General features: G+C 50.2%; 2 protein-coding genes across 5 annotated transcripts in view; one reads left to right on the top strand and one right to left on the bottom strand.

Annotated features, from left to right (window-relative positions):
• EDRF1 (erythroid differentiation regulatory factor 1) overlaps window positions 1–6,942 on the top strand; it is a 35,672-nt gene extending 28,730 nt beyond the window's left edge. For 2 of the 4 annotated variants that reach the window (XM_010952752.3, XM_010952735.3), the window contains one exon: window positions 6,111–6,942. In XM_010952752.3, the coding sequence (XP_010951054.2) occupies window positions 6,111–6,273 (163 nt within the window). In that variant the 3' untranslated portion in view covers window positions 6,274–6,942. The remainder of the gene's footprint in view (window positions 1–6,110) is intronic. The other 2 variants (XM_010952744.3, XM_045515073.2) reach the window with 2 other exon arrangements.
• A 1,564-nt stretch (window positions 6,943–8,506) lies between these two features.
• MMP21 (matrix metallopeptidase 21) lies at window positions 8,507–15,932 on the bottom strand. The gene is given in 16 exon segments (XM_074374457.1): window positions 8,507–8,978; window positions 8,980–9,003; window positions 9,005–9,098; window positions 9,365–9,440; window positions 9,442–9,485; window positions 9,488–9,541; window positions 11,848–11,903; window positions 11,905–11,986; window positions 11,989–12,042; window positions 12,249–12,288; window positions 12,973–13,113; window positions 13,180–13,199; window positions 14,396–14,431; window positions 14,434–14,677; window positions 14,770–14,870; window positions 15,920–15,932. Coding segments are annotated over 16 exon segments (1,425 nt in total). The 3' UTR covers window positions 8,507–8,632.
• Window positions 15,933–24,921: the final 8,989 nt, after the last annotated feature.

The following is a 24,921-nucleotide window of genomic DNA, read 5'->3' as shown; positions in this document are numbered from 1 at the left end:
TTGGATACTCAGGGCGAAGTGCACCATAAAAAGCAGGTGACAGAACATGGGAGTCTCTCGAAAGCCCGAGAAGTGAGAGAGGAGAAGAGTGCCATCTCCACTAGGACACCTGTGTCGTCTTACACAGTTGTGTTGTTTTGCCAGAGGTAACATGTTGGCATTATTAATTTGAAATTCCAGTAGTAAGTACTAGATCAGGAAAATAATAGTAACAATATGCCTTTTTTAAAAAATATATAAGTACAGTCTGGCCATATTATAAAAATCTGAAAAATAGAAAAAGGGAAAAAATCATTTCTCCTAATATATTCATTGTTGTCAGTTAGCCTATGCATATTTTATCAATTTATAATCTTAGGGTACGGATTTTTGTCTCTATTTTTTGTTTTAATTTATATACAGTAAAAGTCATTCTTTGTAATACATAGTTCTTCAAGCTTTGACAGATGTGTAGAGGTGTATGTCTGCTGCCACGATCATGATACAGAAGGTCCCGCTGCTCCACACCTTCCCTCTTCCTGCCTCTGTGATTGACTCCCCTCCCGCCCTCCGTTCCTTAGTATCTCAGGGAGACAGCGTCCTGTCTCTTACCATGAACTGTGACAGCTGTGGGTTTTTGTAGCTGCCCTTCGTCAAGTTGAGGATGTTCCCTTCTATTCCTAGTTTGATGAGAGTTTTTATCACGAATGAATATTAGTTTTTTTTTTTTTAATGTTAAACCAGCTTTGAATTCCCAGGGTAAACTCCCCTTTATTATGATGTGTTGTTCTTTTTATGCATTGTTGGATTCCATTTGCTAATATTGTGTTGAGGATTTTGTGTCTGTTCAGGAGGAGTATTGGTCTGTAGTTCTGTTGTAATGGGTTTACCTGGTTTTGGTATTAGAGCAGTGCTGGCCTCATAAAATCAATTAGCAAATATTCCCTCTCCTATTTTTTGAAAGAGATTAGAATTTACCGGTGAAGCCGTCTTAGCATAGCGTTGACTTAAAAAGTTTTAACAGTGAGTTCGGTTTCATTTTGTAGAGAGGCCACCTGCGTAGTAATACTGTGCGGCTGCTTCATGTGTGTGAAGACTTCATCCACTCCCAGCTCTCCCCTCCCATCGGCTGTCCCGTTGTTGTCACTCATTTTACACGTTACAAACAGATAGTACACTGCTCCTTTTGCTTACATAGTGTCCTTTGTCTGTAGCTTTAAGAGGAAAAGGACTGTATTTTACTTTTATTCCATTTCCGGTGCTCTTCACTTTTTTATGCAGATACAGTTTTCTGCCTGGTATTGTATTCTTTCTACACAAAAAGCGTCCTTTAACATTTTTTGTAGTATAGGTCTGCTGGCAGTGAATTCGTCCTTCTTTGAGAAAGTCTTTATTCCTCCTTCAGCTTCTGGAAGATCTTTCGGCTAGGTATAGAATTCTAGGTTAATAAACTTTTTCTTTCCACTCTTCAGAGGTGTCACTGCGTGGCCTCTGGCTTGCACATTTTCAGACAGGAAGTTTGCTGTTGTCTGCATCTTTGTTTTCCATACACCCTGTGCCGTTTTTGCTCTAGCTGCCCTCAAGATTTTTCCCTCCTTTTCCCCCAGCAGTTTGGACATGATATGCCTAGGTCACATGACATGTTTTTCCCTCCTTGGTGTTTTTATTTCTTCTCCATTTTCTCTTCTTTTTCTGTGGCTTCATTTATACCTATATTAGACTGTTTGATGTTGTTCCACAGCTTTTAGATGTTCTGTTGTTTTTTTTATACCTTTTTCTTTTTGTGTTTCCGCTTGAGTGACCTCTCTTGACCTGTCCTCAAGTTTACTGATTGTTGGCCTGGTCTTGTTTCATATAGAGTTGAACTATTGAAGACATTCTGTCACTGTGTTCCTCATTTCTAGTATTTCCATTAGTTCTTTCTTAGTTTCCCTCTCTTTGCTGAAGTTACCAAAATGATCTTGGATGTTGTCCACACCTTCCATTTGAGCCTTATAATCATTGTCGCTTTAAATCTCCTGTCAGGTGGTCCGAACATCTGTGTCATGAGTCTGGTTCTGCTGATTCTGTGACTCCTGGCAGTGAGTGGCTTCCTTGCCTTTCTGCATCTTGTAATTGTGGGAAACTGGACATCTCCTGTAGGCCAGTGGAGACTGAGGGAAATGACTATTTTGCCTGGAAAGTTTGTCCACCTGTCTCATGCTGGGCCTTGGGTGTTGGGGGCTGAGTTTCATTTTTCAGGGCTGGAGTTGAGCTGTGGTTGAGATTTTCTTGCTTCTCTGTTTCCACAGCAGAGCCTGTGTGAGGGTGGAGCCGCCCTGTAGAGGTGTCTCCCAGGGTCTTCTCCACCTTCAGCACTGGGCTTCCTTCCAGAGGGCTCGTCTTTCGCTCTTACAGCTCCCAGCTGTGTCCCACTCTCGCTGGCCCTTCAGTGCTTTTTAGCTGTGGAAGTCGGGGGCAGGCTTCTCAGTTGTTCAGGGTGAGCCTCAGTCTTGGGCGGACCCTGTGTCCCTGAGTCCCAGGGGTGTGGCCTTCCCCCTGCTCCCACCCCTCCCCCAGGGCTAGTGTTTTTCTGTTCCCTTCTCCATCTGTGCTGATTTCACCACCCCCTCCCCTGTCCCCTCCCCCTACACCCTGTAGATTCAGGCTCTTGTCGCCTGGGGAGGAAGGTCCAGGTGGGTCTGGGTGCCTCTCCCCACCCCCTACCCAACCCCGAGGCAGCAGCTGCCCCCTTGGCCAGGCCTGCACCATGACGGCGCTTCCTCAGGACACTCAGGACCAGGTTTTTCTGTGAGCTCCTGCTGGGGTTCTTACAAGATGGACTCATCCTATACCTGCACCCCCCAGGGACCCCACACTCCCTTACCAGCCTTCTCTCGGCCTCTACCAACTCATTAACTGTTCTAACTGAATTCCTCTTTCCATGCCCAGCAGCATCCGCCCCAGGTGAGGAAGTGCTTTCCTGTCTCTCCCAGGATCTGCCTGTCTGGCCTTAATTTTCAGGCTAGTCAGTTGCCGTGCAGCCAGCTCTGTGATGGGTTAGGCGTAGCCACGACCTTGAAGTTTGTCACGCTTTTATTGTTGTTTTTGTCGTAAGGGTCGGAGTGATACGTTTTTCAGCTCTCCACATCCTAAGCAGAAACTCCAGTAACTGCTTTTGAGTAATTCTCTCAACACCTAAGAAGAACATTCGTTTTGAGCGGTGCGCTGGGTGTTAGGTACACGGCCATCAGCCCTGTTGCTAATCCTTGGCGTCCGCCCCGTGTCTCCTGCCTGTGCGCGGCAGGGTGTGTGGGTGCACGTGGACATGTTAGCGGACACATCTGTCCCCCAGAGAACCGAAAGGCAAAGGGGACGGTGCTTGTAGTGACTCGCAGTTGCAAAGACTCATGGTTTTTCCCTTTTAACAGCAGCGGGTACATTTTGAAAAAAATGTTACTGGTTTCCACAAGGTGGCAACGGAACTACATGAGATGTGAGAAACAGTGATTCGCTGATTTCCATGAATCAGTGGTTTGAGTAGCTGGCTAACAGGTGACAGCTCAGTCTTACAGAATCTTTTATACTCATAACGGTCGCATGTATGACCTAAGTGATTTTTATTTTAGTGGAGGGTCTTCTAACCTTGTTTATTCTGTCTCTTCTGTTTAAAAAATTTTAATCTAAACTCACACATGATGCATAAAGTCCTATTTAGCTAATTTGTGTTAGTTTTTTAAGGTTTATTGAATAAGAGACTGTGAAATACGCTGCATGTGTTAATACAGTTGATGTGTTGACAGGTTTCACTACACATTGGGTAAGTCAGTGACTGTTTCTCTCCTGTTTCACTGATATGCAGATGAAAACATCTGTAACTTTATTGGGAAGAGGGAAACAGCATGTGCTGCTAACCCCATCGTTTCACCAGGAATTCATGAACACTCCTTTTTGGAGTAAAGGGAAATCAAAATTAGCCTTTAAAAGGAAGTACATAGTCATACATTTATGTTTTGTTTTGACTGTTTCTCCCCCTCCCTCCAGTCCAAAAAAAAAAGAAGAAGAAACTGAGCTTGGTAATTTAAAATCTTAAATTTTCATGAATCCTAAAGAATTGGAATGAAATCTAAGAAAAGTAAAATAATTTTTGTTTTCCTTTTGAGATTGTGCAGGCACTTGTCCTGCTGGAAACACTAGTTTTGTCTGTGGGATTGTGTTTTTTCTTTTTTGGATCAAGAGTGTATTTGCTTTTGTACTGCATTTTAACATTCATTGCTTTAGCAGATTGGAGTCTCTTGACCTTTTGATGGCCTTGGGGTTTAATATAATGAAAAAATATTTTAAAAAAAGAAGTAATCTCTGAGGGTTTGGATGCCCTCTGCCATAGTCAGAGAACAAATCCTTTAGATATATGGGTTTGCCTGGCCAGGTATGTCCATTCACTACTTGGTTGAGATTAGTAAAAGGAAAATAAAAGAATGTACCTTCCTTTGGAAAAAAGATAACCCTATGAAATGACAAGAGCCTTTGGCACCAAGTTCGTGGTTTCATTAACTGTGGAGAGTTGCTTAAGGAAGGGGACAATTTGTAGAAATTGGAAGATAAAGATTTAAGATTCAGAATTATGATCATTGAACAAATCAAAGGGTTTTATGTTGCATTTATGATCTCAGAAGCCACAGTTACCTTCAGGCATCTGGCTGCAATGACAGTGATGTCACTGTCCATAGAGAAGAAGTCATGTTTCAAACAGTGTTTCTGATTGCTCAGTGCTGTTGCCTTGATTACTGTCAGGAGTTTAAATGTCTTGTAAGGTTATCAGAGGTTTTGCGAACGTTAACCCCTCTCCCCAAAACAAGAAACGTAAAACATACCCATCTTAGGCCCAAACTGCAGGTAGTAAGTGGAACAGTCACCTCACTGTGCTGTGGGTGGTCTTGGGCGGGGGTCGGGGGTGGTGAAGAGAGGAGACAGCCTGGTAGGAGCAAGAACAAGAGGAGAGGAGAAACGGTCTGTAAAGAGGGTGTGTGCGGGGCTCCCGTGGTGGCCGGCCTGAGCCTGGGCCCCGCCGGCCGCCCAGTGGGAAGGGTGGGTCCTGTGGAGGAGGAGTGAGTGGAGCCGTGAGAGAAGAGGGGTCCTTCCAGCCTGAGCCTTGACGCAGGGCAGAGGGCGTCCTGCCTGCTGGTTCGCTCTCTGACGCCTGAGCCACGGGCACTCGGGCCGAGGTGGAAGGCTGGCGTATCGGAGAGTAGAAAGAGCACACATTTGAATTCAGAAAACGTTTGGACCTTGAACCAAATTATTTTATCTTTCTGGGCTGTAGCTGTTACATCTCTAAAATAAGCACACTAGGCCTTGCCCTCCTGAGGCGACAGGCAGGGTCGTCCGGCAGCTCACGTGCGCACCTGCTCTTCCCTGGTCGCGTGTGGCCGGGGCTCTGAATTTATTACATTCCTCTCAAGAAAAAAAAAAGATGGTAGAAATGAAACATTATCCATTGATCGACCTACAGGGAAATGTTTTCAAAATAAAGTGCAAACTTAAAAAGTTTTTGTTAAAACAGTTTGAAACAGAAGTTCTGTCTAGAACTCTCCAGCGGAGGGGGTTCTTCACGCAGAAGCGGCACAGACCTTTTAGACAGACCGGGGTGCCGCACGTCCCTCCGGGAGGCGCCGGCACTGGGGTGTGCCCGCAACCCTGAGGCCGGCGAGGAGCAGGGGATGTGCTGGGTGGCTTCCTCGTGCCCCCGCGTCTCCACTCGCTCTTCTTCACAGCACATGTCACCTGACAGTCTGTTCTCTTCATTGCTTAGTACGTCTTCCCCCAGCTCCTCCCTCCGTAGAATGTGGATTCAACAAAGGAAGGGACTCCAGGTCTGTTTTGTTCACAACCAGGAGCAGTTCCTGGTACATGGTAGGCACTCAGATATTTATAACAAGAATAATCATTGGCTTTAATTGATGTTTTGAAATAAATGTTTAAAAGCAGGCCCATAAGCAAGCAATGCAAGAAGGGAGGTACGGAGTCGACATCAGGAGAGCACCCGCTTCCCTATGAAGTGGCGGCTGGGCTGCTAGTCTTGGCATCTCTTTTACAGCTGTTGGTGGCACCACAGCTTGCTTCATTCCTTCTTTTTTTTTTTTCTAACCCAGTAGTAACCTTGAAGAAGATGTTGTCCTCAAAACCAACAAACAGATTTACTCTCAGCTTCTGAGAGCTACAGCTAACAAAACCGCAAGTCTCTCGGAAAGAATCGACATCCTCGTCCACCTGCTGGACCAGCTGGCTCGTGGCGGCGGCGGTGCTGTTCAGTGACTCACGCCCGGGGCCGCGTCCGCAGAGATGCTGTCTGTGCCTTCTGCGCTCGGGGCAGGTTTGTCCATTCGGTGCTCCATTTCATTAAATATGAGGCGAACATCCACTTAAAACAGACAGTGGAAACAGAGTTCTCACTTCCCATGACAGGCAGTCGTGGTCGAGTTCTTTGGCTTCTTCATTGGAGGTGCCAACGTCCGAATCAGACTTAGAGCTCTCACATTTATTTGTTCGAAAGTATGTGGTACCTCAATATTAATAGACTTGCTGTGATGCAGTTACACTTTTAAGTATTTTTGAAATCTGTTAAGCTACATGGGTTTAAGGTGTAATTATCTTGGATAAACGTTACTTTGGTCAAGGGAACTTTTATCCAGATGATTCTGGTGGTTCAAGTTGGTTAAAGAAGCTTCCTGTACGTCTACAATGTTTCCTTCTAAATCGCACAGAAAAGCCTGCCCTTTTTAAGCTTCGGTACAGGATTTTTCAAAGACCAGCCATCGTGCAATTCTCTGTAGTTAGTGCATGTTCTGAAGGGGTCTGCTTTGACTTTGTGTGACAGTTGATCAAGAATAGGTACTACCCCCTCCTTTTTTTTCCATTTTAAACTTGAAACTGAATAAGGTAAGAAAACTATTTTGAATAAATAAATTATTTATTTTAAACATCTTCGTGGTTTTCCATTTCACATTCTTCACTTGAGGTTTAATTTGAACTAGTTCAATTAATAAATTTTACAAACTGAAGATTAAAACATTAAAAATAAAATTCTGCCATCACCTAAATTCTTGCTGGAAAATGACACTGAGCACTGGCTGCTGTGCGGCTCTTGTCCCGTTGCTGAAAGCACACCCTGCTTTTCCAGTGCCTATGTCATACAAGGCGGTACTTGTCATAGTTAATTCGTCTCGGTTTTGAGAAAGATAACGTAGTGTGTAAATCAGGGGTGCGCCCTCCTGCTGTGCTGGCGGTTTGGTTCACGTGCACAATGCCTCTGCAGACGGGGGCTTCCCTGCCGCCACGTCCACTGGCCTGGCCCCAGGCCTGCTGCCGCCGCCCTCCTCCAGGGCCACCCGCAGGTAACCTTCACTGTGCAGATCCTACAAGTTGAGTGACAGCCCCTCCACTCACCCGCCACATGCCTCAGGCATCTGAACTGGACTGGAAAATTGCCTGGGAGACACTTGTGTGAAGCTGAATTTTTACAGACTGCTTTTTCATGCACTGAGGTTTTCAGGTGTTTTCACTGATGAGTGACTTCTGACTTAACTTGGCAGAATGACCGTCTGCCATTTGTCCACTTCTTTGTAATTGTTTAGTTTGCATTGTCCTCAGGGCAGATTTGAATCAATTTTTAAAAATTAATCTTTGGAACTTTGAACGTTTTGCCTCAATTGTAAAGCAGTTGTGCAAAATCAACAGTCTTACGTCAGGACAGCTGTCATTCCGCCTCCCTGTGGCAGGCACACACAATGAAACTCTGCTAGTTAATTATGGACATGTTATATCTAACTTTGGGTTAGTGATACTCTGCTTAGGCAGAAATAAGCTGGAGTTCAGGATAGTAGAGTTGCCTGTCTCCTAGCCTCTTCCCTTAGCGAGCAGCTTTACAGTTAAGAGGAAAACGTGCTTTTAAGCAAGAAGATACAAATTCCAGCTCTTTTCCCTTGTCAGAGCAGTAACGTGATAGTTCTTACAGGGGAAGAAAAGGCCTTTTTAAAAGGTTTTTGTCATTTGCTGATTTTAATTTAAAATCAAGCTTTTTAAAGTGCCTCTGTTTTATCTTGTCTTTAGAAGCGTGGGGTATTTGTGGCCTGATCATTGAGAGGACTGAAGCTTGTTGAGTTTAACATCAGTGCCCAAATTGTGCCCTTATTGGGGTTTTTGTTTGCGTTAAGAAGAGATAATGGCCGTGTTATATACTATGTAAAAGTTAAAGGGACATGATCCCTATCCTAGAGATAGCTGATACAGGAAGAAAATAAAATTACCCAGTTAGCTTCGAGAGCCTTACTTTGGTAGTCTGACCCCCAGAACATACATAAGCGGCCATGTAAAGTGTTTCCCACCTGGAGAGGGGAGGAGCACGTTGCAGGAATTACAGCGAGCCAGAAAGCGGTTCTATCCAGGGCCGTCTGGGGTGCCGTGTGCATGTCCCAGCAGGAGTGGTGCAGGGATGGGGAGGGGGCTGGGGACCACGCGAGGAGAGGAGGGGCAGGAGCGACCGCAGTGGGGTTGACCAGACACAAGGGAACTTGAGTTTCTCTGACGAGAGGTGTGCACAGCGGTATCTGCCCCGCCCCGCTGACGGAGTCTGACGATCCAGAGAGAGATGCATGTGAAAACCCTCTGTACGCTGTCAAGTATTAGCAAGAGAGAAACTGTGAAGACAGGGACTTAGGAGTGTAGAGAATTCAAATTCTGCACTCTCTTCCATTGAAGCCCCGAGTTTGCAGTGCAGTGAAGTCATTTCCAGGCTTTTAGGTATGGCATCTCCTGTGACTGGACCCCATGAAATTGAGGCAGGGGGTGTGGAGAGATGGACCACTGAAAGAAGGTTCAGGGTGGAGGAAGAGAGCCACTTCTGTGAGACAGACTGCTTTGGAAATAAGCCGTCTGAAGGAAACCAAGGATGCTGCTGTTGGGCCGCGTCGTGGACTCGTTCCCCGGACGCGTCGCCTCTGAGGAAGAAGATGGAGTGGTGAGTAGGGTGAGTCTAGGTTTCTGGCGGCGGTTTTGTGGCTCTGCTCCTGGAAAAGCCTTAGTAATTGTCATCGGACAAGGATCAAGGACTCGATTTCTGTTCACATCAAATGCAAACTTACCTGCCCAGCAAATAAGAAACCAAGACTGCTTTTCTGGAAGTCTTTGATTTTTGGGTTCATTTATAGCAATGAGGTAAGCAGTCTGTGGCTTTGCACCAAATTCTCTGGGCTTGAAATTCTTAATAATTTCCTGTCTGATGGGATGATCTACCACAGCCACGTATGCAGGTCCGTGGTACTTGAGAACAGCTTTTAACTAAGAACTTGGTTGTCTGACAAATTTCAGTTTCAAACGAGAAGCAGCACCAGGCTGGAAAGTCTTCTACTTACGAAGGACCCTTTGAAGAAGTCAATTAACTGCTTTCTTTTGTCATAAAAGGCCGTGACCATTTTATGAGGCTTGGGAGCCAGGAAATCCTTCTGAAATCAAGCTGTGGTAGCTGCCCCTTCGTCTTCTGTGTGAGCCTGGTGCTTGTCACTGTCATGTCCCCACTACCGATTTCCTGAGAGCCAAGCAGGTTTTCATGTGGTTTATTACTGATAAGTCACAGGAAATGAGAGACAGCTGTCAATATGGGCCCCAGCCAACTGTGATGTTCCGCCACGATTCCAGGACAAGGCAGGACTTCAGCATCCGAGTGACGCCTCTGCTCAAATGATTCCCCGGGTCTCGAGTCACCGCTAGATTTAAGCCCAGGAACCTGCTTCTCTCCAACATCATCACTGCAGTTAGTGTGCTTGCCTTTCGCAGTGGCTCCCAGCCCAGTGTTGCTCATCGAAAGACAAAACAAAAGTCACGCAGCCTTTGTCGCATAAGCACCTTCTTTCTCTTCTCCTTCCTTTACAGTCTAAAGACGACACGTTAGGGGCCCGGGGTTGTCCTCAGTCATTTCCCTATCCTAACCCATGTAAGCTTTCTTGACAGAAAAAAATCATGATGCTTATTACTGGATTCTGCTGTTTCTCCGGGGTTTTACAATCATCGAGTTCTACCACCAGCCCCATTTTACAAACGAGGAGATGGGATTAAAGAGAGTCGAAGCAATTGTCCCAAGTTCAGACAGTCTGGGTCGAACCAGGGATACAGCCCGCAACTCCCAAATTCCACCCGAGTGGCTTTACCCACTGGCCTATGAAATCGTATTTTGTAATTTTGCTCTGTTTTCATTTCAAGACCCAAATGGCTAATGTCATGCTCTGACACAGCACAGGATTATTCTAAGCTTTCCTTATTGGTTCCTAATCCTAAATATGTGATATTTCATGAGCATACAACAGAATAAATCTACTGAGTTCGAGACTTTTGTGCTCACAACTCACAGAACATCACAAGCAGTTACTCTCCTCAGCAACCAAATACTCGATATATTTGGGAAGGTTCACCTTTGAGAAGAGTGCGACACGTCCAGCTAAAGGTGCAGGTCACTCTCACTGGAATGGTTTCTGAATTTAAAGTATTCACAGCACGTTAAATTTAAGATGTTTTTAAAGCTCCAGGAATAAAATACAGCTGTATTACAGTAATCCCCTCGTGATGACCTAACTCTGTAATTAATATTCTTTGAGTGTTGCCAATAGAGATTCGAGTTCAGGACTTCTTAAAGGCACTGAAAGATGTGCTTCCAACACTGAAAGATCTGAACTATTCAAGTCCACCCCGAGGCCATTTCTTTACATAACGTACTAAAATAATTCTTCTTTTGTGTGGCATTTAAAATTAAGACCAAATTTATGCAAAAGTCTCTTACGGCAAAATTTGCATGCAAAGTTCCTTTGGCTCCTGCCTCTTAACTCTTTTTGAGCCATTTAAAGCAAGGTGGTTATATCACTGGGATTCAGGCAGAGGGAGTGCCCACCACTTGTTTCTGGGCGGCAAGGGGAAGAAAAGGCAGTAACCACAAAATCATGTTTGAGATTAGACTCAGGGGCAGGCAGCCGGCCTCCAACCCGGGCACAGAGGTGGGGCGGGAAGAAGCAACCGGAAGGCTGCCTTCTGCCCTGATCTCCGCGTCTGCCTCCCAGCCAAGCACGGCTCCTCCCGCCTCACAAACCGCCAGTGATTCCCCACCACGTGCCCATGAAGTCACCCAACCCTGGTGTTCAGGGCTGATGGTCCCCGTTTCTCCAACCTGGCACCCCCGCCTCCGGGGTGAGGGCCCTGCCGCACCTCCCTGGGCTTGGCTGTCCCGGGACATCCTTGTTTCTGCTCGAAGGTTTTCCCTCTTTTTCCTGAGTCTGAGCACCACCCCGACCCGCCACGCACACACCATCTGGACGTGCTGTTCTGGGTACTCCAGTGCTACCCATCCTTTGAGTCTGATCAAGCCCAAGGTCCTGGGTGGCTCAGCCTCTGACTCCAGCAGCGGCGATCACCTCGTCTGCTTATTCAGCCCTTCCAAACACACTTCTCCTGTCGGTCGGCTTCCACGGCTTTTTTCTGTCTGGAGTCAGAGTCACAGACTTTCGTAGGGAGGCTGTGTCTTACAAGTCTTTGGCAACCACCTCAGCACCTGGCGCCCTTCCCTCCCTCGCTCATTCATTCACTCACTCATTCAGTGCATTCAGTGCCTTCTTAAAAAGATTAGGGGATGCAACACAATCCCGGTGGTCCCAGAGCCTAGAGTCCGACAGGACAGATATCAAGTCAGTGATTGCAAGAGCCTTGCAACAGAGTCGCCGGGAGGGGCGCAAAACACTGGGTCTGAATGCATTCGTTCGGTAAGAGGACCAGAGCCACCCATAAGAACTGTACCTTTGAAAGATAATGCTCACCTCTTCTCTACGTCTAGATGCAGGCAAAGTTCGTCGATGTTTCGGGTGGGGACTCCGTGCCAACCTGTGAGGATCTGGACAGGGTCGCTGTAGATTCTGGTGGTTTTGATTTTCTTAAAGCTAGCACCAGCTGGAACGTAAAAAACACGTGCTGAATCTCACCATCACTTCTCCTTAGTGGTCTGTCTGCAAATCCAGTCAAATGTAGCATCAAATGATTCTTTGCATGAACCTTAGAAAAAAGAAAAAAATAGAACCGTCCAGCTACTTGACAGCTGGTGCACAGACCAACTGTGCTGACTTCCCTGTGTGACTTGAACAGAGACAACTACAAGGCTGGGTTTTCTATTCAAACATCTTGAAGCCAAGACACCACGTGAGACTGGAAGTGGGCCTCCCTGGCTGAGCTCAGGGGCCCAGCCACAGGCCTGGCTTCACCGTCGGCAGTGCCGCCCCCAGGCACCCTCCACATCTCCACCTGGGTGCGAGTTATCTGATTACCCTCAGCCTAGCTGCTGGCGCTTTTGATGGCTGATCTGACCGCATTAGAGGGAAGAAGTTGGGTTTTGGGCACACACCAAAGTAAGATTTCCACTGCAATAAATGTGTCCTGGCATCGGTTACTCTCCAAGGGTGGTGACTGCCACGAACAGGATGGTCTGAGTAGAACGGACACGCGGATGGTCCCTGTTTTAAGTGGAAGAATGGAAGGTCACCTTCCTTCCCTTCAGCCTCTGTGCTAAATCATTCATCATTTCAGTTAACTAATTAGCCACTAGCACTTTGCCCTGAACAACTAAATAGAGATGAAACTTCTGCTCTTGGCCTTGGGATTGCAGTCAATTTCCTGCAGAGGCTGGGGTGGCCCATTTGTGTCCTCTCCTCCTGTCCAGGGAATATGATGTGTCACGGGAAGAGGGCACAGGAGGGAGTATCCAGGGGAGGGTGCCTGGCTCTCCACCGTGGCTACAGTCTGGGCGCAGCCACCTTTAACCAAGAGGATCAGCATCACAGAGCTAGTGGGCAGCTCCTCTCAGTGCTGTTGGACTTGCCCTGCTTTGTGCTCCTTGGGGGCTGGCCTGCCCGCGGGGGGTGAGTGGTGCTCTGAAACACTGAGTGTCCTCTGTGTGCCCGGGGATGACCTCCCCCAGGAGAGTCTTACCTGCAGCTTTCAAACTGCTTTTCTGTCGGACCAGTCCCACTCGCATGCAGGCACCGGGGGAATAGAATTCAGCTGTATTCTGGGTCCTGTCCTGTGGATGGGAGGCAAACCGAGGACGTGGCCAGTTTCATGGATGGCCACCTAGAAGGGAATAAAAACCATCGATGCGGCACCAGCCCCGGGCGCCTGAGTGCTGCCAGGGCTGACCGCATCACTGAGGAGCAGTGCTTGTTAGGGAGAAGGGGGAAGGGTGGTGAGAACTGGGGGACTTTCTCAGAAGGATGTGTTTGAAGTCTTCCTGACAGAGCTGCATGCCAGGCACTGTGGGGATGAGGGGAGACTGCTCCAGTCTTCGGGTGCGGTGGGTGCATGTGAGGGGCTCGGGGTGCTTCAGAAAGCTCCTGGGGGAGACAGGAGCTGAGCTAAGTGCTCAGGAAGTAAAGGAGGTGCTGCCCAGTGGTCCCGTCCCTTCCCTGTGCAGGGTCTGTCTATAAAGCACGCCCTTTACTTCTCCCACTAGAAGTTCATCCAGCCTCAGTTCCTGGGTAGAGCTGCAGAGAAGTGACTTTGTCCAAACCCCTGAGCTTGGAGGCGGTGGGGCCTGGGTGAAAACCACCGGCCTAGGCCCGCTTTTCCTCCAGGAGGATGTGGGAGGTGGGACGGCGAGCACACGGTGCTCTCCGTGACAGTGCTCACTGCGCTAGCCTGCTCTGGGACAACCAGAGGGACCTGAACTGGTGTCCCCAGGTGACACGTGCAGGTGTCTGTGCAGGATGACACGCCCGTCCCCTTCCCAGTGAGTTGAACAAAGCAACACCTACAGAGGGCTTACAGCCTGGCAGGTCCATCCCAGCACAGGGGCCAGCGAGCAGGAGGCCAGGCTAGGGTGACCCCACTCGGGCTGTTACCGAATACAAGTCTGTGTGCCTGATACATAGTGAGGCCAAAAAACATAGAAACATCTGAGTTTGGAGCAGAGAAAGGTTTACTGCTGGGCCGAGCAAGAAAGATAAGTGGCTCGTGCCCAAAAAACTCTGAACTCCTGAAGGGTTTCAGCTGAGCCTTTTTAAAGCCAGGTGAGGGAGGGGAGTCCCAGGGTCTGTGGTCAGCTGTGCACAATTCTCTGATTGCTTGACGGTGATCAATCCTTAGGTGCCAGAAGGTCTGGGGGCCACATGCTCACGATCATCAAGTAATTAATTTATTCCATTTGGTGGTGGTTTTTAGCATCTGAAAACTCAGAAATATGCATGAGATACTATTATCTGGGTCCTTCAGAGAGGAGCTGCAGCAGAGGAGATGGGGGAGGGGGTCTGTCCCAGGAAGGGCCCATGGGGTTCTGCCCAGTGACAGGTCTGACCCTAAGACCCCATTATGCTGAAGAGAGAGGACTGGGTGGGCTCAAAGTCTCTGCCCTTCTTACCTCGACCGAAGTGGATCGCGGCTCCGGGGGCGGGGGGTCATTCTGAAGGCCCAGCGGCGCCACCTCACTCCACACCCTGAAGGCCAGGCTCGCAGCTGAAGGCCCCCCCACCAGCCTCCTGGGTCTTTCGGAGGAAAGCTGGGTGCTGTGCAGGGCGGGACTTCCTCCTGGGGCTGCGGGCCTCGCCGAGCCACAGGGTGGGAGCAGCGTCTGCAGGAAGCGCCAGGCATGGGCCAAGTGGGTTGGGGTGCGGTGCCCTCGGCCTTGGCGGGCTGCAGGGTGCTACCCGTCCGGGACGCTGCAGTGGGGCCTGTTCCTGCCATGTCCAGCTCCCATCTCGCCAGCAGCACATTGACCGTCTGGAAGCAGCTCACAGCCTCCTCCAGGGCAGTGCCCACGGGGACCCCCAGCGGCCCCTCGGGTCTGCGACCCCAGGACACTGAAGCCTCTAGAGGGTGCCTCTGCCCACTGGTACCTGGACAGGAATCACTGGGCGGGGTCAGGGGAAATGCACGGGTCGATGGGGCCTGGGTCACAGACTGACTGCTCCTAGGTGTGTGTTCATCTATACTGTCTGTTTATACAATATATTAAATAGTGTACATTTGTGTATCTGTATTTACATTGCGTGTTCACTTATGTTGTGAAGCATTTGTCGTCCTTGTTCATTGGTTGCATGAGGACCCCCACCCGAGTGTGTGTGTGTGCGTGTGTGCGTGTGCGTGTGGGGTGTCTGCGTGATGCTCTTCTCTGGGCTTCTACCTGCGCGGTGAGGAGGTCTGCGATGGGGCGCAGGGGGAAACAGCTCCAGGTCAGTCGGAGGGAAGGTAAAGGCAGTGATCATGACCTGGGCGAGCCCTGCCCTCCCACCTCTGCTCCATCCCGCCTCCCCTCCTGGATGAGCAAGCCCAGATGCTTTTAAAAGGAGTCGCCAAGTTTCCGAGCCTTTCCCACTCAGGCCTGAAGTGTGCCCACCAGGAGGCCCTGGACATACTGCCCTTTGAAAACCCGAGGACCACCCCTCTCCCCCTCTAGCTGGGGTGAGAACACCTCCCCTCGTAGCCCACGTCTGCGGTCATCACATCCTGAACCTACCAACGCCTGTGGATTCTGCTTCTATAGTGACGTGTGTGCCCCTTCTGAGCTGCGGAAGGATCACGGGTGCTCATCTGTCTGTTAGCAGAGGTGCAAACCCCGCCCAGGCAACCTGCATCTCAGACCTGCACCTGCAGTTCACCACCCTGGACCCTTTGCTCAGTTTGGGTCCATTTTTTTTTTCCTGCTGGGCTGGGGCTTGGAGATTTTTCAGTTTGTTTCTCTTTTTTTTTTTTTCCCCTTATCATTCAGTACTCCTGAATATGTAAGTTTCAAAAGTGCTGAGAATAAAGGAAGAAATCCTATGATTCAGATGGTACCCTTGTGGCAGGCATGCTTGCGGACACATGTATCTTGTACATGCATACAGAAGTGTTTGTGCTTCAGTTTATGTAAATCATGTATTCTCTATTCTATTTGATTACTTACAGCTCAACGCCATGGCACAGGACCTTTCGGTGTTCATTAACATGGGTATTTATCATCCTGGTTGCAGCTACCTGGTGCCCACTGTGTGGGCCAGGGATTTTTATATGCGGATAAGCCAGAATGACCTGAGGTTCTAGAATGTGCCCGGGGCCACACTGCCCCTCTGGGTTTCCCCTCAAGAAGGAGTCTTGAGTCTCTCTGGGACCCTGCAGACAGTGCCTCCCCAGTGAGCTTTCACTGGAGCAGATCAGAGCCGATGGTCCGGGAGGCTGGGACTCCTCCTCCCCAGAGTGCAGGCCACTGGACTATGCTGACCCCTGCACCAGAGGGCCCCGGTCTCCCGCACCTCACATGCCACCATCCGAGGTCTCTACCCTGTCGCCTCCCAGCCCGTCCTCACCCAGCCTCCTGTTCCCCTTCTTCCCAAACCTGACTCTTCCCTCTTGAATCCTCATTCCCCGTGTAACGATGGGGCAGAGCCTGCAAGAGGCTCCCCATCCACGTTCTGTCTCCTTCCTGCTTGTCTGCGGGGATGACCACAGAGAGGTGGGCGGAGGGATGCACGCCACTGCCAGGCCTGAGCTCTGAACCCTCCCTGCCTCTGCTCTCTCTTCCCTGGGCTCCTGGCGGGAGGCAGAGCATCCATGGGAAGGGGTCTGGGTCCCTGCATCCCCCTCAGACATGTGGCTGGTCCATAGTGAGCAGGAGACAGCCTCTACTGGGTTGAGATGGAGATGGGGGGTTGGCTCTACCTGCAGGTCGACAACCCTGACTAATACCAACCCCTAAACCCTCAGTCTGTGCCCGGGAAACCCTGAACGTTCTTCCTCCTGGGAGACTAGCCCCTCACAGAGGCACAGCTTCGCGGTGGGCTCTCTTCCCTGCCAAACCCCCAGACGTCCCTACCCGCTCAGCTAAGTGCCCTGTTCCTTTGAGTCTTTGCCCTTTGGCCACATCACTGCTGGCCTTCCCAGGGCTGTAATCGACTAGGGACTCAAGTCACTGATGCTCCACCCAGTTCCTGTCAGCCTGGAGACTTCTGGAGCCGGCCGTGTGCTGGGTGAGGACTGGGCATCCTGGGGTGAGAGTGAACGGGGACATGTGTATGCAGTGGGGACCTTTCTGATTACTAAGGGCCTCTCATGCTCGGCTGTGTCCATGGATTCCCCACTCCTGCCCCGACCCCGGGGCTTTCTCACCGCATCCTTCCCTCTCTCCCATGGACATGGTCTTCCCGCTCCTGAACCACCAGCACCAAGTGAGAGGGCCTCGTGGTCACTCCTCTTGTGGGGGGCGGTGACAAGCGTGGTTCAGGGCTTGGAATTTCTCATCACCAGCCTCGCCCCATGTTGTCCTTCTCACATTCAGAACAAACCCCAGGCATCGTAATTTTATGCATACATATTTCAGCATGGATCTGTACAAGAAAGACTTTGCAGAAAAAGAAAAGTATACTGCCTACCATTATTGTATCCTAAACCTTAGCAATAACCCTTTAACGTTATCAAATTTACCCAGACGGCATTCGCATTTTCAACTGCAGCTTCGTTCTTTATTAAATTTGAAATTAGCTTTTGATTAGAAGCTAAAAACTTTCTGTAAAACAGAAACTAAGACGATGAAAGGCAGAATGAAATTACTTAAAGTGTCAGGCCGGCACCCTGTACTTCCCACATGACTACAACATTTACACAGGGCCAGACACCACCCCCCTGCCCCCAGGATACTGTGCCCTAGAGGCATGCCCTGCTCCGGTCCTGTCCCTGGGCTTCCGGGAGAAGCCTCATGTATCTAAATGAACCCCCTCGTCTCAGGGAACTGGCTCGGCAGGCTCTCTGTACCTTGAGATCAGACAATTCTCATAATCTGTCTTCTCTCCATGTGGTACATTATCGATACCTGTCCACAGTTCTCTGTTACACTGCCTGTTATCTGCTATCTGTATAACATGCACAACCATACATAAAACCATGACATAGGTCACCTGTGTGTCAGTTATACGTTGTATATATACAGCTAGTTATAAAACTATGTGTATAGTTATAGATGTTCGGTTACATTTACCAATTTCCTGAACCCTATCAATGTATGTCAGTGAACACAGATCTGAGTTGTGGTAAGTGGCTACGCCTAGAACTCTCGGGTCTGAGGACGCTGTTCACCTCCCCACATGGCAGTGTCATAGAAAAGAACCAATCTGACTCCATGTTAGATCTGCTCCTTTGGCTTTAACCCTGTGCTCTGTCTCCTAGGCTTAGTCTTGCTGGTTCTGCACTTTCTGTAAACGAAATGTTGCCTAAAGCCTGAAATATACAGGACAGCCCATTCTCAAGGCTCCGACCTTTAAGGGTAGAACACTTTCCCATTCATAAAAGATAACAGTTGCGGAATAGAAAATAACAGTTTGGTTTGTTGGAGGTTTACAGGGACACCATGATCTGACCCACTTGGACAGCTACAAGAACAAAGGATTCCAAGAACAAAGAATTCTTACACCAAGAAGTTTGCAGCAACCAACCACACCCCCCTCCCCTTTTAGTACAAAAGGAGCCTGAATGCTGACTTGGGGAAGATGGTTCTCCAGGACACTAGACTGCCGTCTTCTCGGTCTGCCTGCTTCCTGAATAAAAGTTGCCATTCCTTGCCCCAACTCCTCGCCTCCCGACTTATTGTCCTATTGTGCGGTGAGCAGAACTCGGTAACATGATAACAGACTTCGTAACAGAAGGACTTTTCTTCTTTTTATTGAAATCTCAAACGATGTTTTGATTAGAAGACAAACAGTAAATGTGTTTTCTAGGGGGAACAAAAAAAACCCTGCAAAGGTGCAAGACTTAGAACAAAATGATTGACAATTTTATTTAGAAGTGCCGCATTTCCTGGGAGGCTAAAATCAGCCTCATCAGGGGACAGAACTGAGAACTCTGTGATCGGGGTCTGGTGTTCTGAGGGCTGATGTCACACAGCCCATGTCCTGACAGGTCTAAAAGCCCTGGAATGCGCCTGTCCCTCCCTGCAGCTCTGGCTGGAGACTGTGCTCCTAAGCCAGGTCCTAAAACTTGCATGTCAGCTCTCCCTCTTGACGGGGCTAAGATCTCTCCTGGGATCATAGGTGTGGGAATTTATCACTGAAGGGTCTTGTTCCCTACAATTAATTCTATTTTTATTTTTTATTTTTATTTGGCTTCACGCAGCTCAGGACGCCTGGACCCGGGAGGTGTGCTTACTTATCATTTGAATCATTTGCTTTTCTCTTGGAGCTATTTCTCTTCTGCGCAGTTACCACTAAGGCTTTGAAGAGACCTGTTTCTCAAGGCTCAGCACATCTGATTAACCAAATTGCTTATTCCAGGCAAATTGAATTTTGAGGAAATCGGTTGGATTTCAGAAGGAAAATAGCCAAGGAAGGTGTGTGATCTACAATAAAGACAGAGCGAGGGACAAGGGCTCCTGGAGGGGCTGGCTCCCGGTCTGTGCAGGAGACTCCCCACCTCTGAGCCTGGGAGGGGTCTGGCTGGGAGCTTCCAGAATCTCCTTAAGTACTGAGATGGCATGACCCAGTAGTCGGTGGGAGAACTGAAAGTTATTTTTTCCCCTAAAACACGCATGGCTTGTAGAATGGGCTTGCATGTTCTCAGCACGGCGCGATGTGACGTTGTGAGCAAAGCGCCTCGGTCACTCCCACAGGAGAGTTTCGGCCTGACTCTGGAAGAGAAGCTGTTTCAGGAGGCCCAGTGTTTGGGAGGGAAACCCCTGGCTCCGTGCAGGCCAGTTTGTTCCCTGCAGCCGCACGCGTCTGGCCGGGAAAGGGAGAAAAATGTTCTTCCCACTCTGTGTCCTCTGATTCCTTCTCTCTGGCCTCCGCCTTTCAGTCCCTTTTCAACCACAGAGAAACCCCTGACCCACCCCGGACCAGCTTAGGAAGGTCCGTCCCTGTTTTACACGCATGAGGCTCTGTGCTTGGGTCCACTCCTCCTCCCCTGAAGGAAGCCCATGGAGGTTGCTAAGCGGCTGTGGGGGGCGGTGGGGGCCACATTCACTGCCTGCCGGCGCTTCTCTGTCCAGGGATGCACTCGGCTTCCAGATCATGATTGACAGGCTGGACTTCGAGATCATGATCGCCGTGGCTGGCGGCTTACTGGTCGTCGCCTCCCTGCTGATGTGCTGTGTCATCTGTCTTTACTGCAAAGTGACCACAAAATGACCAGGGCACTGAAGTGAGTGACGATGGTCAGAGGACTAGCACCCCGTCAGCTGGGACCCTGGGGCTCTGGGCTAGAGCAGGGTCAGTCCCTGCCGGGTGGCCACGCTCTAGGTGAGGTCAGGAGCTGCGAGGGACTTGAGAAGACTTCAAGGCAGTGAGGGTAGAATCCTGGCTACTTCCCCTTGTGGTCCGGGGCTGTGAGCTCACAAGTGGAATGTTCTCAGCTGGGTGGATCTTTGCTGTCACTTGACATCACTGAGTTTACCCTCAGCTGGTTGATTCCACACTGGCTGGCCCCACTCTGTTGCAGGCAAACTGAAGACTGTGGGCGAGGCTGTGTGAGTGGCTCTCTGCCTCTGTGAGTCTGTGCACTCAGAGGACGGACTGAATTGACCCCTTCCTGAGCTGGGGATCTCTCGGGGTGTCCTCTGATTCATGGCCCATGGCCTCGGGGACGGTAAGATGGACCTATAGGACCCTGCGGAAACTGAGCTGTGTGAGGACCCTGGGGGACGCCCGGCCATGGGGTTTGAGTCATCATAATTAAAATGGATCTCTTTTCAAAATGTTTTCCACTTTATCTGGAGCCAAGGGGCCATTTTCCAGAGGTAGAATTAACGTTTCCAGTTTGGGACAGTTAAACGTGTGAGCGGGATGGGAGCCCCAGAGCTGCTGCCCACCCATCGCTAGCACTTCCCCACCTACAGCCAGATGCACATCAGGCACGGACTGGTCAGACTGGTCAGACCTGGTGCCACAGCCCTCTCAGCATTTATAAAACATCAGGGGAGGAGAGGACTGGATAAGGGTTAAGGAGAAGGGCAGAGAGTTATAATCGAGGGCTGGGATCACATGATATGATGGCTCAGCTGAGGACCTCTGACAATTTTAAGAAATGGATTTAAAAAAAAAAGAAAGAAATCTAACTTACTTTTTTTTCAAATAAACTCTCTGAAGGAAGACATGACAATCAATGACACTGACACAAAAGGCAGGCGACTCAGTGTGGAAGAAGGCAATGCGGGGACCTTGCAATCTCCTCGTGCTCCACTGTCAGGCCGCAGACAGTGACGCTGCGGTGACCATCGCCCAGGCAGGTGGACTCCTCTGCGTCTCCCGGCCACAGTCCTATTGCGGGAAGTACAGACCAGCTCCGCTGAGAGCAGCTGCCTCCTGACTTTGTTCTTTCAGTGTTTGCAGCCCCCTGAGGGCAGGAGCCGGCCTGTCTCTGATCCCCTGGTTCCTAGCACGGGGCCCAGACTCACTAGGTGTCAGGGGTGATGACCTGAAGGTCACCTTTGCTAATCTGGTAACACTCTCGACTCGCACAGCAGTCAATCCTCAACAGCAGTACTTTGCTTATTGGCTTGGATATGTTACACGTCAGAATGCTTGGTAAAATGATTTCCTGCTATTTTATTTTCTGAAAATCCACACCTGTCACAGTGGTTTTATTTCACTACCTTCCATTCACATTTAACAGAACTGCACCAACATTCAACTTAATAATTGGCATGGCATCAACTTAATAATAGTTAGCTATTATTCTAACTCAGTAAGTGAGTTACTACATGTAACTAACGGGTTAAAGCCCCTAAAACTTAAAACGGTTCCTGAGGACGTGTCCCACAATCGGGAGGCTGTAAGGTCTGGAAGGAACTTCCTAAACTCACTGCTGGCCACCCCCAGATCCCCGAGGCCCAGCACCCGTCTAGCTGGTAGAGTCCCGCCCTCTATCCCCTCTCTTCACAAAGCCCTTCCTTCACCAAGTCTCAGGAGCGCGGGAGCTGGCTGGGGGTTGGGGTGGGGTGCACAAGGGCGCCTGTGAACAGGGGGCGCAGAATACGGCAAACGCTCCTGTTGAAAGTCTCCCCTGCTCTGCCCTCTCCCACCCCACGTTCTGTCCCTTCCGGTCCTCATGAAGGCCACGAGGAGGTTGGTCACCGACCTCCCTGCGGGAAACTTGGGGGTGGGGGCTCTGTCAGGGTTGTGTGGACTCCGGCCTCGTGCCAGCTCCTGGCCACCACGTTCGGCCTAGGAGGTGTCCCGTGCATCCTCAACCTCAAGTCAAAGCCACACGTCCCTGAACTGGGCCTGTGCCCGGCCAGCTCCTCCTCGTGAGACTTCACTCACTATGCTCCAGCCGCCAGACCACAGACGATGAAGCAGCATAATCTAGGCCTTAACGGACACTGTCGGCCTCTGGGGAAGGGTGACCTTCTGGGTTTACCTTTGCTGGGCTGCTTACTAGCACTGAGATTCTGCCCTCTGCCATCCTCAGTATCTTCAGAACCGGGGGTCCTTCTCCATTCACTTCCAAACTCATTTTTGCCTACTCGGCACCCACGTTCAAAACTGCTAACCGGAATCCCCAGCGCAGCTGCTGAGGCCCAGGTTTCCCCACTCATGGCGATGGCCAGGAAACCCGCACCGCCCTCTGATGGGCGAGCTCCTCTGCCAAGGCAGCAGCAACCCTCCCTAAGCACAGAGGGATCTCCCTCTTCAGCCACACCTGCCCTGCCTCACCTTAAACACTGGTGAGGGTTTAAACACTTCCTCGCCAAAAGGTGACTTTAGGCTGCTGTGGAGATGAAAGACATTTAGTAAAACCTTGTCCCCTGTCCCCTGCCCCGCCACCTCTGCCCTCCTGGAACCTCCTCCTGTCCCTGGCCCCCCGGGGGGTGATGCTGCCCCTCCTCTGCCGCTCCTCTTCTGAAGCCCACGCACCCTTTCTCACCCTGTCTCCTCGTCCGCCTCCAGCAGGGTTTCTCGCCTCCTTCATTGCTCCACAACTGTCTTGTACTTCTGGAGTACGTCAGGGGTCCCTCCTTGGCCAGGAGGGAGCCCGTTCATGGAGTCCGGTGGTTGCACAAGGGAAGCACCTGGATGGCTTCTAAAACCCTTGTGGCTTGAGCTTTACCCTAGGAAGCAATTAAGTAGCCTGCGGGGGAGGTGGGGCCGGGGGGAGGGGAGAAGGTGAGCAACTCCATTTTCAGAAGCACATCATGTGGTTCTGATTTGCAGCCACAGTTCCCGATTCATGGTCTACTGTATTTCACTCTGATATTATAGAGAAAAATGTGTGTATACGGCAGTGCTTTCCAAATTATTTTATCCAATCCTCTGGGACAAGTGATAACCCCACACACCAGCTCCACCGGCCAGTTTTAGAACACGCCCAGCGCCGTGCAAGTTCCTTCTGGCCGGCCTCCGTCGGGACCACGCGCACTCCCCCAGCCGCCTAAACCCATCCTGCTGTGGCGGAGTCGTCCCCATGATGTCCCCATGACATTTCTGACTGGTTTGCTGCTCACCCCAACTGGGACCACAGTCTCAGATCAGCAAAGCTGCAGGTTTTTCCATTCACTTCCTATGGGGTTCACCACCTTCTGCGGAAAAAGCCCTGGATTTTTGCCTCCCACCCCAAAGTAGTCAGTCCTCTGGTGGCAGAGCTGCTGGTCCCAGCAGTGGCACCCCGCCTCCCCCAGCCAGGAACAAAGAGCGCCTCCAGGCCACGAGGCCTCTCCTGCTGGCCTGACCCAAAGGCACGTTTTCAAGAATAAATGCGTCTCAATTTGTTGCCCGACTCAAGTCAATTTCCAGAGCCCTGAACAATTTTAATTCTGCCCTTGTTTTCCATTGGAGATGTGCCGTCCCCCTCGCAGCTGGCTGTCCTGCACAGAATCAGTTCTAAAGTGAGGCGTGTACAGGGTTCTGCCCCCGTGCCGCCTGCACCTCTGGTCTCAGAATGACTCTGAGGGCCGTGGCAGTGGCTTCAATCCTTGAGAATAATGGAAAGAAAGGGAAAAAATTAAAAAGGAAAACTATGTTCATTGCACTTAGAAAGGTAATAAGGCAGACTCCTGTGGGTCAGCAATACTAAAGGGATTTTTATATCTCATAACTTTCAATTATGCTCATAATCCAAAAGCAGCTTGGCCTGAGCCAAAAGTACAGAAATAGCTGAGAAACTTCTATGCACTTTGACCTTGCTCTGACTCCCGAGCATGTGGTCGGGGGACCAGCTGCCCGGGCCAGGTACTGTCGACCCTGCAGGGTGGTCTCTTGTGGCACCAGCTGCATGCTCACCTCCCAGAGCAGAACCACGTTGCAGCGGGGATAGTTAGGGTTAGTCTAGCTGCCTCTAGTCCCAGGAGGGGACATTCAGTCTGGAGGCTGGGCTCAAGACAGTCCTCCTGCAACCGTGGTGTGACTGGCACAGCTCTCCACGGCCACGGGCTCCTGCGAGTGGCTCTGAAGAGTGGCTTAGGGAGGTGCACAGCAGCCTGGCTCTGGCCATAGCTGGCTCAGCCTCCTTGGCTGCCGGGCCCTGGGAGGCACCACCAGAATCTCAGCTGGACCCCGAGGGACTGGAATCTGCCCCAAGAACAGACGAGAGAATGCTGGCAGAAAAGGGCTCCTTGAGCGTGGGAAGGATTTTGAACTCAACAATCCAGATATGACTTTCAAAGCAGAGGCTATGGGACGGATTCTGCCTTGTATTCAGAAAAACGACTGTAGACAGAAACATGGGGTCAGCACAGAACCTGCAGCTTCTGTCCAGGGCACACCCAGATTTGGGGAACTAACCATCAACCTGACGGGAGGTGGTTTATGAACGTCACGAGTCTTGGTCTAAGGACTGAGCAAGTCACTTAACCGCTTGAGAGAAATGGGAATAACAGTGACGTCCCCTCCCGAGGGTGGTTAATTGGAATGGAGCCCAGAGAGGCCCTGTGTGTGGGGCTGGAGTCGCTCAACAGAAGACGCCTTTCAGTGTGACCTCCCAGGGGCCCAC

The sequence above is a fragment of the Camelus bactrianus genome, chromosome 11 (assembly GCF_048773025.1).
Source record: "Camelus bactrianus isolate YW-2024 breed Bactrian camel chromosome 11, ASM4877302v1, whole genome shotgun sequence".
Lineage (NCBI taxonomy): Eukaryota > Metazoa > Chordata > Mammalia > Artiodactyla > Camelidae > Camelus > Camelus bactrianus.
This window is presented reverse-complemented; position numbering and strand designations above follow the sequence as displayed.